Source organism: Mytilus californianus, unplaced genomic scaffold (genome assembly GCF_021869535.1).
Source record: "Mytilus californianus isolate M0D057914Y unplaced genomic scaffold, xbMytCali1.0.p SCAF_3, whole genome shotgun sequence".
NCBI lineage: Eukaryota > Metazoa > Mollusca > Bivalvia > Mytilida > Mytilidae > Mytilus > Mytilus californianus.
Window position 1 is genome coordinate 11,123,762 of NW_026262679.1, and position 15,620 is coordinate 11,139,381.

At 31.7% G+C, this 15,620-nt stretch overlaps 1 protein-coding gene across 1 annotated transcript in view; it reads right to left on the reverse strand.

Moving 5' to 3' along the window:
- LOC127732943 (probable JmjC domain-containing histone demethylation protein 2C) overlaps positions 1-15,620 on the reverse strand; it is a 111,886-nt gene that overhangs the window by 50,897 nt on the left and 45,369 nt on the right. Inside the window, exons 3-4 of the mRNA XM_052242150.1 lie at positions 12,926-13,042; positions 7,319-7,525 (exon numbers count right to left, since the gene is read on the reverse strand). Of these exons, the coding sequence (XP_052098110.1) occupies positions 7,319-7,525; positions 12,926-13,042 (324 nt within the window). The remainder of the gene's footprint in view (positions 1-7,318; positions 7,526-12,925; positions 13,043-15,620) is intronic.

The window sequence follows — 15,620 nt, forward strand, 5'->3', positions numbered from 1 at the left end:
ATGTATAGAGGTTCAATAGAAGGATAAAACTGAAGAATTTGTATGGTTTTACACTTTATTTGGTTTTTACACAGGAAGCAAACAATAAAAGGATCGATACTTACTTAATATTTCTTCACAAAAACAACATAACAAGCAAATTTCCTGATGAACTAAAAGATTAATTCATACTTCAGTAGCGGAAATAACTGTTTGTATAATTTCTTTTGAAAACAAGTCCCAGGTAGAATCAGATTTCATTTTCTTTCATAAAAGTTTGAAAGCTGACCTAGAATCAATAAATACTTGAAGATCATAGATATGCCAAATCTCTGACTCATCATGTGTTTCTTCTTGTAATATCAGAAAGGGGATAATCTCAAAACAGAAAACATAATTATTTTCCCCTCAATCTTTGTAAAGTAAGGTCAACATCATACTATTTATTTAGACTTTTTACCCTATTTGGATAGCAACTTATTCTGAGGGAAAGTTTACATGTTATGGGTTTCTCAAAATCTTAGATCTACAAATTGGTCTACAAATGCATTGTATATAAACCAATATGATACTGTTTCACCATGTGTTTATCTGGACATGTATGGTGATGCAATTCAGAAAATTCCCAATGGAAAATATGTCAATGTTGGGATGGGAAATAAGTACATTCATAGACCCCACAGACTTTTGTCTGGAACAATCCTGAAAATTAACTTTTCATCTTTTAAATATTTTTTCTACACTTAAATTACATTTGCAGAAATTCATGATAAATCTAAGAAAGAAAGGAAACATTTTTCTTGCAGAATTAGATTAAGATAATTGAATTTTGTGTCTTAGAATTAGAACAGTTTGTTCCTTTGTGTATGATTAAACATGAGGAATCAATAGTTGAGCAGCTGCACCGCTCACTACATCTAATATTGCATGATCTTCAAAACTAACATGTCAACTTTGGAGATTTAACACAAAACTTTAATTAATTTACTTCAATAAAGAACTTCTGTATCTTAATTCTTCTCCTGAGATCAATGGTAATCAAATCAACTTTTTCATGACACTCTAAATTTGAAAATCAATATTCTCAGCATATAAAATTATGGTTAAAAATCAGCTAAACCTGAGCCTGTTGTTTTAATTTGATTCCAAGAAAATGACTTGAGACACAGCATAAAGAATAATATAATTAAATGGAGGATCACCTAGTTTATTTCAGGTCTAAAACTCTATTACCTAAGAAGTAACTAAAACTTTGAACAGTCAAAACATTTTACTGATTTTTTTTTTGATATTCTCCTTTATAGGTTTTATATACTACATGCATATATGATGAGAAAACGTCACCCTACATAAATATTCTACTAATTCAGTATCATGTTCATGTGCATGTGTTTGTGTACAAAAAACTAGGTTTGTGACCTTCAGCTCAATTTAAAACAACTGTACACAAATTTGCAATGCTTCAAATTGTGAAGCAAAATATCATGCATCTTTAAATGTTCAAATTAAGAAGCCTAATTCAGTTATTCTCTCAGTTGAAGTTACTTTTTTTCAATAGTTAACCTTTCTTACTTTTGTCTTTACAAGTGAAGCTGTATAGGGATATTTTAATGTCATGATTTCTGTCCATCTCTATGTGGACAGATATTTATTTTGTTATGTTAATCACTGACCAAAGGTTTTCTAATAACCTACGACCTTGCCTTTAACTATCTTTCTCCATATCTGTATATTTAGATTAAGGGTATCAAGTTTGTGTTTGGTACATCTTGAGATAAACAATAAATATCTAGCCTTGCCATCTAGAAGTTTGGAAAATTATTATTGATCTTCCCTGTCTAGATCAGAGATCCGTGAACTGTTAATTCCTCCACAATAAAAAATTTGAAGTCAACTAAAACTAACAAAATTCTATGGCACAATTCATGCATTAGTTAAATTTGCCTTCTCTTTGTAAAAATCTAATGGATTTTATTCATCAATAGGCTCAGGTAGATTCTTTTTATTTGGATTTAATATGAACGCTAACAAATAATCTTTTATATATTGTAGTACAAACATATCATGGAATATTTGTACTGAACAAACAAGGTTATACCGGCTTATAGAAATTCGTTCAAATCTATCTTCATGTAATGTTAGAAGATATTTAAAGGGTTTTAATGGTAATGACAAGAAGGCTAATATATAAACTGAAGTTGTCCTTGGGGGGTTTTAGGCAAAATTAATGTAAATTCTAAGTAATAATTTGTCAAATGTCCTTTTATGGAAAAGCAAGTTGTAATGACAGGTAAACCTTGGCCAATAGTTGATAAAACAGGTACACAGAGACTTGTGTAAGGTTGGATAATTGTAATCTGATCTGTTTCTGGCAGTTAAAAGGTGACATCTTATTTGAATGGCTGAGTTAGTTTTTCTAATTTTTCTTTAAAATAATTCTTTAAAAAGCACCAGTTCAAGATACTGTATTTATGCTCCTTAAATTATGAAGCATTAACTGTTCAAATAACATGATTCAACTTTTTAGCAGAACAAAACCTGTAATCTAACAGTAGTATTCCACAATCCATACAAGTCTAATTTAATCAGTTGACCGTGAAACCTGGTTTTCCAAGACGGTTTTATGTCCTCTTTTCAGGAAAAAAACATGTTCACATTGGATTATACCAGGATAAATATGGTACATCTCCCCAGCTAGGTCTGTACTATAAAACATTAACATACTAGTATGTAAAACTGTACCTTCTCAGTCAAATTGATAGAATTGGGGGGATGGGGGGTAATAATAAATCAAAATTCTAAATCTTTTTATATTCCTTTTTATGTTTTGTATTGATATATAAAACATATATACTACCATTTTATGAATATATAATTGATTGTAATCACTAATGATTAATGTTTGTTCTTTGTTTGTGTGTTGATGACAATCAAGATTTTGCATTTTATATCAATAAAATCTTTAACTTTGACTTTATTCTTATACCAGGATATATATGGTATGATGCCTCCACCACATAAATATGGTATATTGCCTCGACCACATAACTATGGTATATTGCCTCCGCCACATAAATATGGTATATTGCCTCCGCCACATAAATATGGTATATTGCCTCCACCACATAAATAATATGGTATATTGCCTCCGCCACATAAATATGGTATATTGCCTCCGCCACATAAATATGGTATATTGCCTCCACCACATAAATAATATGGTATATTGCCTCCGCCACATAAATATGGTATATTGCCTCCACCCCATAAAGATGGTATATTGCCTCCACCACATAAATATGGTATATTGCCTAGACCACATAAATATGGTATATTGCCTTGACCACATAAATATGGTATATTGCCTCGACCACATATATATGGTATGCCTCGACCACATAAATATGGTATACTTCTCGACCACAAAAATATATTGTATATTGCCTCGACCACATAAATATGGTATATTGCCTCAACCACATAAATATGGTATATTGCCTCAACCACATAAATGTGGTATATTACCTCAACCACATAAATATGGTATGGCTCGACCACATAAATATGGTATATTGCCTCGACCACATAAATATGGTATGCCTTGACCACATAAATATGGTATATTGCCTTGACCACATAAATATGGTATATTGCCTCGACCACATAAATACGGTATATAGGCTTGACCACATAATATGGTATGCCTCGACCACATAAATATGGTATATTGCCTAGACCACATAAATATGGTATATTGCCTCGACCACATAAATATGGTATATTGCCTCGACCACATAAATATGGTATGCCTCGACCACATAAATATGGTATATTGACTTGACCACATTAATATGGTATATTTACTTGACCACATAAATATGGTATATTGCCTCGACCTCATAAATATGGTATATTGCCTCGACCTCATAAATATGGTATATTGCCTCTACCACATAAATATGGTATATTTCCTCGACCACAAAAATATGGTATATTGCCTCGACCTCATAAATATTGTATATTGCCCCGACTACATAAATATGGTATATTGCCTCGACCTCATAAATATGGTATATTGCCTCGACCACAAAAATATGGTATATTGCCTCGACCTCATAAATATGGTATATTGCCTCGACCTCATAAATATGGTATATTGCCTCGACCACAAAAATATGGTATATTGCCTCGACCTCATAAATATGGTATATTGCCTCGACTACATAAATATGGTATGCCTCGACCACAATATATGGTATATTGCTTCGACCACATAAATAAAGTATATTGCCTCAACCACATAAGTATGGTGTATTGCCTCGACCACATAAATATGGTATGCCTCGACCACATAAATATGGTATATTGCCTCGACCACATAAATATGGTATATTGCCTCGACCACATAAATACAGTATGCCTTGACTACATAAATATGGTATATTGCCTCAACCACATGTGCTAAAGGGTACTCAAACACAAACAAGTTCTAATATATTTGTAGTCTATAAGGTCAAGGACTTCTAGGCCTTTCATACATGTAAAAAAATAAACAAAGGTCCATGACATGTTTTAGACTGAATATTCTCCAAATATTCCAAGGACAATTGTTCCTATATAATTAAAAGGCAAGGTGACCTTAAACAATATTTTTGTTTTCAGCCACCATTGTTATTTAGCTGATTTTCAGAAGTGCTGAGACATCTTCTACATGTGAGTGAATTACACCAATTATCAAAATGTATAAATATATTATTTGTAAAGTTAAGTACAGATATAGTAAACATCATAATACTGATTTGTGTCTGGCTTCCCTGTTGTTGATTTTTTGTCGTAGGCTATTGTGTCACACTTTATGTGCAGAAAACAATGATCTTTAAAACATAACTGTATTTTAACTTGACTGGGAATCTGGTGAAGTTCTGAGAAAGTCAAATCAATAAACTCAGAATGTCTTACTCTTACATAAGATATACCAAGGACCAATGAATGTTTCCTTGGAGATTCTCTATATTACCATGAATGAAATAATTATTTGCACTCTTACATGTCATTATACCTAACATTATGATGATATAATGCACTCTTCACATCATGAAAAGATATTTTTCTCTTTAAATAATTGATAAAGTACTCTTATTAACATTACTTCAAGCTATTCAACTTATATATCAAAAGTGCAAATATTGAATTTCAGATTATTACACTTAGACAATAATAAATTTCCCTTTAATAATTATCAGCTAATATTCAACTTGTAACAATGACAAAATCAGATACACATTCTCATTTCTATGACAAGTTCTATAACATTTTATAGATGTAACAAGCAGAAAGGGATTTAGGTGGGGGCATAGAAGACATACACTCCCCTCTTTTGATTGGAAAAATGTCATTTGTTGGCATCATCTTGTAAAAAAAAAATCCCCTCACTATGCTCAGCACTATTTTTGCTATTACATCCAATCAACCCTGGATTGCCCTGACAAGCAATATCTATGTACACAAACATACCATGTTCAACATACGGTACTTAAAACATGATACTCTCTGTTTATAATAACACTAACTTCTTAAAATACCTGCAGGATAATTTTTTATTACTATATTTTGTTGTTTATCAAAAGGGAACTTTGAGGAGTGAAATCTTCATGATATTGCATATATATGTACCTCATTACCTGTTAGCCAGATAATTTGATGAAAGATAACACAGTACATTGTTCTTGAATCATAAATGTACTGAGACAATAATACACCAAGTTTATCAGATACAATTAGATTATAAAAACATAATGGAAACTGTTGTAACTTCACAAGTATATTAAGACATGAACTAAGTATCTCAATGTTGCTCCTTTACAACACCTAATTTGTCAAGAGTCTCCTCCTTTCCATAACGTCTCAAGATATTCTCACCCAGCTTAACATTCTTTTACTCTTTGCAAAATAAAAAGATATATCGGGTTTACATTAATGACTCAGCAACCCATGACACAATTATCCAAAAAACATCTAGGGAGTATTCAAAAATATACAGGTGTCTATACAATATGTCTATTCAACCAGCTTCTGTCTGCTAAGTATTCTAATATATATTCTTCGATCACAACTGGTCAGGATGGGAATGTTAAGTAAGATAGTGCATGTTGGTAGTTATTGAAGAACCTCCTTGAATGAAGTATACAAGACTGCTATAAGGTTAACGTTTTTGACCGTAGTCAATAAGCCTTTGTTGTCCAATATTAGCAACAAACTGAACACCTCTTCTCCTGGTTCAATATGTAAGTTTTGATATACATTGTAAACTGGTCCTTGTCCTGAATCAACTAAGAATCAATTCAATTTGTGTGACAGATATTTACAACATGTTGGGTGACAGACTTCTGCTTACTCATAAAAACACTCATGTGTACATCTCTCCTTTCTAAACAAATAACCACATGATTGTACCATATTGAGGCTTGTATAGTATAAAATTGAGAATGGAAATGGGGAATATGTCAAAGAGACAACAACCCAGCCAAAGAGTAGATAACAGTCCATGTTTTTTTCTCCAAAATTAATATTGCCAGGCAGGGGTGTGGATTATAGAGTACGATAAGCAAGAAATAAGAAAAAAAAACTTGATTTTGTGAAGTTTATTTACGTTGTGCCATATTTGTTATTGAAAATGTAGAGGGTGCCCTTATAATTTTCAAGACTAATAATTTACCGTATCCATATTAATATGCAATTTTAATTCAAAATCCAATATTAACTTATAACTTTATCAAAATTAAATGCTTCATTACAAATTACTCGTTTCTTTTCATTGCATTGCATAACATAAACTGGAATCCACTTGTATTTACAGGCATGAAAAAAGTATATGAATCAGTCGGGAACCAGCTTATGCATTACAATGTATAAACTACAAAACGTAATGGGTTATTCCTTCCATGTTGGTTTTTCATACTGACGCATACTTTTTTTTAGCCGAAGATCATTCAAACATTAATGTTATGGATATATTTATTCATATGTATTGAAAATACTGCAAACGATCACACACGATTTGAAATTACCAGAGTATCATTAGATGTTTTCAAGCAGTTGCAAAGTTTATTTTCCTGAATTCTCGTGGCAAAAAGGTTGGTGCGGATAATGTACCAGTGCAGACTTTACAAGGCTAATTACGGTACTCTATATTGCTCCCAGTTGTGATTAGCCCTCTATTCTAACATTGGTGTTTTACTCACCTTTGTATAATATTTGGCTAAGATGATGACAGCTATTTACCTCAGTTTTGTACCATTTTAACCCACTGCGCTTACACAACACCTAATGTCAGACTCACCTTTGTAGAATGATTATATGATTGAATGACAGCTGTGTACCACTGTGTAGTGCCCTCTGCTCTGTAAACTTCTACTCTATAGCCCACTAACACGGTAGGTGTGGTCAGTAGAATCTTCTGACCATCCTGGTAATCAAACCAATTCTTGACAGCTTGTCCAACCTGTGGGAACCTCTCTACAGTAGGATGCTGCAGCTGCTCTCCTTCCTGAAGTGCAGTAGAAAAAAATGACTATCAATTATCCCCTAGTGGAAAGAATTATTTATGAGTCCTTAATTGTGTTTCTGTAGCAAATCATTGGTGAAATGACCCCTGACTGATAAATCAATTTGCAGGTGGTCTATGTAATGCCCTTCAGATGACCTACTTAAGAATACCAATAGTTTCTTTGTGTAAACACTTAATAATCAGCTGATGGAACATCTCAAAGTACTTAACAGTGATTCAGTGATTATAGACAAAGACTGCACTTTAGGGGTATCAGATAACCAAAGCATAAAGATTGACTAATTATTCTGTTTCTACAGTCTTCTGAATTTGTTTTGTAGGAAAACAATGACAAAGTGTTATGTAACAGCTTGGATGTTGAATTTAATACTTTTAAAGAAAGACATCTAATATAATGCAGTATTTCATTTCTGTATGAATGTGAACTTTTAGGTCCCGTCTTCATATGAGAAAAAATAATTGGTTCAAATTATTGTAAAATATGTACATGTAGTTATCTTGAAGAGAGTAATGCTTGTTGATAATTGCAACCCGAAAATCATCTTCTACAAATTGTTTTGCCCTGTTTGTTTCATTATAGACTATGCATTTAACAGACCTGAACCAAGCGATTTTCAGTCAGCCTTTTTACAGATAAGTGTCTTAAATACCTGTTTAAATGTTGAAATAATGGCAGCTATCTTGGCTTTACCTTTAATTTTATTATTTAAATTAGGATATCATTGCTGTGATTACATTTCTTTAGATTGAAGGACAAAGCTGAGACTGACCATGTGTCAATAAGGACAGTATAGAGGAACCTGAGAACTAAGTTGAGCATAAATGTCCATGTCAAACCAATCTTTAACCAACTTAACAAACTTGTCAGAACCATCCTACAGTATTAGTTTATTACATGTTAAAGGCAGATTTTATGCATGTTTTGTAGACATAAATATTCTTTTTATTTTAAATCTTGTCTGACAGGTTGAAGAAACAAGCAGACAAACACGGACAGTAAGAATGATAAATGATACTAAGTAAAACATTGTGATTTCTAATTTACATTAAAACTTAGAAGATGTACCTTCTTTATCACATTTGTATAAATAGATTCCAATGGCAATAACAATATGGATATTTAAACTGAGTTAAAAACATAAATTTATGGTCTTCATAAATCTTCAACAGGAAAAAAAAAAGTTTTATTTGTCAAAGAAAATTCATAGCATTGTTAAGGTCTAAAAAGTATTGATTTATGAGTGAGATGTTTGCTTGACATTTAAGTTAAGTCTAGATCAATACTGATTTGACAGAATTACATAATAATTCTTCTTCCCCTTACAATGTCTTTTATAATTTTATTTCAAAGGCAAGCCAAAATAGAACTAAAGAGCAGCAATTCCTGTCTCTAGGATCTATAAAACAAATTGCAGTGTTTTAAGGTTTATCAAACTGATGAATTTTTCATCTTGTTCTGAACTAACGATTTTTCTAAATTAAGAAAGCTAATGCTGGTGACCTAATCATTTAAATATCAACTTATTTTAGAAACTCCAACTTGTGTGTTTTTATAAAAGTCATGGTTTTTAATACATGAAAATTTGAATATTAAGAATAAATACAAGCAACAAACAAATTAAGAGGTACTGTTTACATGTTTTGAGCCAAATGAAGGCTATTCTGATAACAATTAAATGTAGGCCGATTACATATATATATAATCTGACAAATCCAACATTGCAAATTTTATTGTAAATAATTCATATATAAGTACATGGGCTAAATAAGAAGCAGATTAATAGGACTGCAATATGTCACCTAACTATAAAATAAAAGTAACAGTTGTCAGAATGAATGTGTTGTTTTTTATTTAGATAAAACTATTAAGAAATGTAAGTTGAACCATGAATAGTAAATCTATATCAATTCTTTGTCAATCTATTTTACAGGCACAGACAGCTCAAACAAAAATCAATTTATGGTAGAGATTGTTGGCAATCTTCCACATGAACATTTGATTTAAGATGACTATAAAGATGACCTTGTCACAGTCATACATTATTCATATCATCACTAGCTAAACATTAATTAAGTTTACTTTTTTTAAGTATATAACAGGAAGTCAGTCATGTGTGACTATAATTATAACAGCCTTTAGCAAATTATCCAGAAACATGGGAAAGCTGATTAAAATACTATTCCCATTACACCAATAATGTCTGTTATCATTTTGGATGCACTTCAAACAATTTTTTTTGTAATGTTCAGCAACATTAAAGAATTGATTTCATTGCACTTGCTCCCATATATACATTAGATGGAATTAAAAATCTTCCAGCTGACTTAAGTTATTAGATTTTTAGTCATTAATGCTTTTACTATCATCCCACAACCTGTGATAATGTTTCCATAGGTTGTCTGAGTAAAGTTAGGTAGACATTCAATCATACACACACTGACTTAGTGAAAAGGGGGATGGACTCGGTTCTTAAAAATAAATACAATAATTTAAAGTTGTTTATCCCAACATCTTTTATTTATAAAAACTGAAAATATCATATGATATTTAGGACAAAATATCATATGATATATACATGTAGGACAAATGTTGACCAGAGGCCTGTGAAAGCGTGCATGAGCTGGTAATGCATATTATCTACTTTGTAGCATGTCAATGTAAATAACTTTCAGACGGGACATTTAAAAAATGTATTCAAAGTAGCAATTCATATACATTGTGGAAATATTTCTTTATCAGAATTACAGCTCCATCAAATGTCAGTCTCTAAACAATACCCATTCATTATGTTTCAAAAGCATTAGTGTTTTCAAAATTCTATATTTAAACACCCATTTAAAATATTCACAACCTTTGCTAATAATGTATTAAAAGGCAGTATTTACTAAAGTTAGATTATGTTCAAGGTAGAATTAATATTGGACAGGTTTTATAACCAAACAAAGAAAATTTCTCAAGCACAAATAATGTTCAAGTTAAACTCAAATATTGACATATGAAGGGAGTATTCAAATGTATAATCTTGATTTAAAGGAACTTAACAAACAACTCTATAAATATAACTATCTTATACCTGTAACCAGCCAGGTAGGTCATGGAGGGAACTTCTCACAACATACATGTATGTCTACTACAAATATTAATGTACCAAAATTTAAAAAGATTTTCAGTGATGACTTCACAAAATTTTACCCTTTAATTTATTGATTAAAATTTAAGATTTGGAAATCTATATGGTAAATCCTTTCATATGTAAAGTTGCCCAGTTACCTAATGTTAACCATGAAAGAAACTAGAACATGTGTCCATAGGATATACTCCCACTTTTCAATGTTTACTAAATTGTGAAATTTGGATCAAAGCCTTAATTTGGCAAATTTTTTGAAAAGTTCACATCATAAAAAACATATCCACTAACTTTCAAGTTGATGTGACCACATCTTCATGGTAAATACCTTTAACCAAAGCTTTAACCTACAAAACTGTAAGATACCAGACGGATGGAAGCAAACTATTGTATGTGGGCATAAAAATATGACGCCACATTTCATATTGTCTATGTTTAACGCTAGGGTGAATTAGATTTGGAAATCAGTCCAAAATTATTCTTTTCATTATGGGATTATTTTTTTTTGGAAACATTTCAATGCTACAGTTTACCATCCAGCAACATAAAATATTTCAATGAAAACTTCACAAAAAGGGGTTCAATTTATGACCAATAAGAACTAGTACTTTAAACTGTAAAACCATATCTTTCCATTACTTTTGAAGAGAAAACACATATTAAAAAGACTTTGAATCAAATTTGTAAGAATGATTTTGCTACAAAATTTATATCAAGCCATGATTTATTCAGTATTTCATAATGCCCATATCATTATCATTAAAAATGGCTACTTTTTGTAATAGAATTAATAAATTGCTTTGCTGAGCGCAGCTGGATACGACCGCAGATGTCCAACCCGGAAAAGTTGGGCCAAAATGGACACAATATTCACGCTTGATACAGGTCTGAATTTGGATTGTAACTAAATTTTTGACACATAATAGGTTTCTGACACAGAAAAACTGCAGTCAAAGAACTTCAAATTGGTTATATGATTTGAATTTATATTCAATTTATTGCTTTTTTGCAATACACTATACTGTTGCGAATTGACCCCCCTCCCCCAAAAAAAAATGTATTTTACCCCTGTTTTTTGCTTTTGTGCAATACACTATGCTGTTGAATATTAACCCCCCAAAAAAAATATTTGAAGAAATTTTCTTTTAATTTCTGAAATCTGAAATGAGAAAAATTGTCCCCCCCCCCTTCCAATTTTTTTCACCTCCCCCCTTTCCCTTATTCCCTAAAAAAATCTTTCCCTCAAGATATGGTCAGTATCGCAATTCAAATTTCTAATGCAGTTTGCAAACAAAATTACCCATTTAAATACATCATAAAAGTTTTTAAATATAAAATGACATACATAGTCATGGCTAAAATTAATATTAATTAATAGTAACTGCTAAAAATAAATTGACAGCTAATCACCTCAAGACAATCATCATTTCTTAATACATAATTTACAAGCAGTGTAAGGGAGGTAATCAAACAGTGTTCTTTAATTTGAATTGGATTACCTCCCTTACACTGCTTTTAAATTGTCTCAATTGTCCATTAACCAGAAAAACCCTTCTTTTTCTCCTTTTTTTGCCCCTAATTACTAAATGGTTTGAGCCATAACCCCCCAAAGTCAATCCTAACAATCCCTTTGTTGTATGGAAGTTTGTGGTATAATTTCAGAGAGATTCATACACTTTAACACAAGTTATTGTCTGGAAACTACAAAAATGCTTATTTGGGCCCCTTTTTTGGCCCCTTATTCCTAAACAGTTGGGACCATAACCCCCAAAATCAATCCCAACCTTCCTTTAGTGGTTATAAACCTTGTGTTAAAATTTTATTGATTTCTATTTACTTATACTAAAGTTATTATCCGGAAACCATCTGTCTTCGGACGACGCTGACGACGACGACGCCGGACGACAACGTGATACCAATATACGACCAAAAAATTTTTAATTTTTGCGGTCGTATAACAATCAATGCTTTCATTTGTTTTTTGTTTTGTTTTTGTTGTTTTGTTTTTTTTAACATTTCATATACAATCAAAAACCTTGCATGTGCCAACTGGCTCAAATGTTTAAAATATTTCAGAAGTTAAGCAAGGAAGGCTAGGATCTGTTTTTTCAATAAAAAAATTATTTAAGTCAAGACTGTTGATAAAACCCATAACTTTATGAGGAGACAATAACAAGGCACTAACAAAAAATACCAATGATTTACTACATTTGTAAATATCTATGAATCTTTACTATTTCAATATACTAACCTGAAAACTTTTTATAATCTTTTCATCAACAAATGCAATCTGCTTGTCAACTAAAAACTCAACTGGTTTTCTTTTACTTGTAGCACAACCAGATCTGTCCACAATGCAACGGAAATTCTGTAAAATAAAACTATTTTTCAATCTTAAGCTCATGGAAATAAAAAAAATAAAAATGAAAGGGAAATAACTCTATCCTAAGAGGTTAAACCAATTTATCTCAACCGTACAAATTTAAGTTTTTTAAAAGTGTTAAATGTAGATGAAAAATATTGTTTTTCACATTTCATGAATATGACAAAAAGCTCATAAAATTCAAAAAATGTCCTTCAAAAACATAGTACTTTTCATGAATACATGGGAAATGTCTTGAGGAACAAATTATCTACACAGTCCATACTATTATCTGTTTATTTGACCTTGAATGAATGTAATCAAATACAGCTGTGTATTGGGCACGAAAGTAAATATTGATTTCAAACTGTTGCTTAGGAACATCACAGATCATGTCAAATTGTTTCCATTTCTATTTCTAAACAGATTATACAATCAACGAACCTGGCAAAATCTACAATAGGAAAGTGAGAAATCCCAACCACACTTACCAAACCAAGAATGCAGATATCAATCATGTCTATACAATTTATTCAGCATTTACATAGAGATAGGTCATTTTTGTTGAACATATAATAAAGGCTCATTGCTCAGATACATAAATAGATCTCATTAGTTGATACAACTGATAGACAGCCTGAGTAGCTAATACTGAAACATGATGTCTGATCTCCACATTATGTGTTCCTTCACCATGTAAACAGTATGAATTGCACAGGTGGTAGACAAAAACAGAGTGGCTACACCTAGTAAACACAGAATGAGTAGCTAAAGCTTGCAATGGAAGAATAAGAGGTTAAATTATTTCTTGGCAAGAAAAAATTAGTTGCTTCCCTTTGCATAATAATAGACAGCATGAATTGCAACAATAAACAGAATAAGTTGTTACTCTCAGTAAACAGCATAAATTGATACACTCAGTAAACAGCATAAATTGATCCAATCTGACAGTAAACAGAATACATTGTCAATTGATACACACAGTAGACATCACTAATTGCTTCACCCAGTAGGCAGCAATAATTTATACACCCAGTGGACAGAATAAACTGATACACCCAGTAGACAGCAATAATTGCTACATTCAGTAGACAACATAAACTGCTACACCCAGTAGACAAAACAACATAAATTGCTACACCCAGTAGACAAAACAGCATAAATTGCTACACCCAGTAGACAAAACAACATAAATTGTTACACATAATTACAACATGAGTTCTATCTGAAGGTAAACAGCACATGAGGTATGACTACTTTGCAACAAAACCTGCTCTTATAGCCCTTGTCAAAACTACAGGATTAGCTGCTTCAGCTTCATATTACAGAAGGAGATGTTACAACTAATGTTCAGCATAGTTAAATTCTCTTATCACAACATTAGTAGCTTCATTTCTATACCCTGTATCTATGAAGTATGTTATGATACGTTGTAGCCACATCAAGAACAGCTACCTTGTAGCTAAGACATGCATTTCTTTATCTAGCCATTAAAAAAGAGATACCTCACCTTACAACAAGAAGTGTAACTTCCGCTCACCACAGCACATGTTGCTATACCTTGTAATTATAGCATAAGTTACTGTACCTGGTAATTATAGCACGAGTTACTGTACCTGGTAATTATAGCATGATTTACTGTACCTGGTAATTATAGCATGAGTTGCTGTACCTGGTAATTATAGCATGAGTTACTGTACCTGGTAATTATAGCATGAGTTGCTGTACCTGGTAATTATAGCATGAGTTACTGTACCTGGTAATTATAGCATGAGTTACAGTACCTGGTAATTATAGCATGAGTTACTGTACCTGGTAATTATAGCATGAGTTACTGTACCTTGTAATTATAGCATGAGTTGCTGTACCATGTAATGCATTGCTATACCTTTAAACTATATTGTGAGTTGCTATACCTCATAGTTATAACACGAGTTTACTATATCTTGTAGTTATAACAAGCATTATAAAAATAAAGAGATGTGGTATGATTGCAAATGAGACAACTATATATCAGAGTTCAAATGAGGAAGATATAAGCAATTATAGGTCACAATACAACCTTCAACAATGAGAAAACCTTTACCGTATAGTCAGCTATAAAAGGCCCTGACAGGAAAAATGTGAAACTTCATTCAAACAATAAAACTACCAGCGTAATTCATAACAATGCAATTTACAAAAAAAAAAGAGAGACATGAACCAATGACAACCGCTGAATTATGGGCTCCTTCAAAAATAGTTTATACCTTTCAGTTGTAAACTAATAGCAAAAACATAAGTGTACTATATATGTTAGCTGTAGCATTGTTCACTTGCCATTTTGGTAGTGACAGTACCAGTTGCTACACCAATTAAACTAACAGAAAACATGGGACAAAACTCCTATATATATATTTATATATATGTTTCTTTACTGAAACATGTAGGTTACAAGAGCGCAATTATTTGTTTACATTTTACCGGAAAGTTTTTTACCCCAAGATGGTACTCGGAATAGAATCCTGTACGGCTTCTGATTGGATGATACAGAATTGGAATTACTTTTAATCGAAAGCTTATCCAATTAGGTTTAAAAATTCCA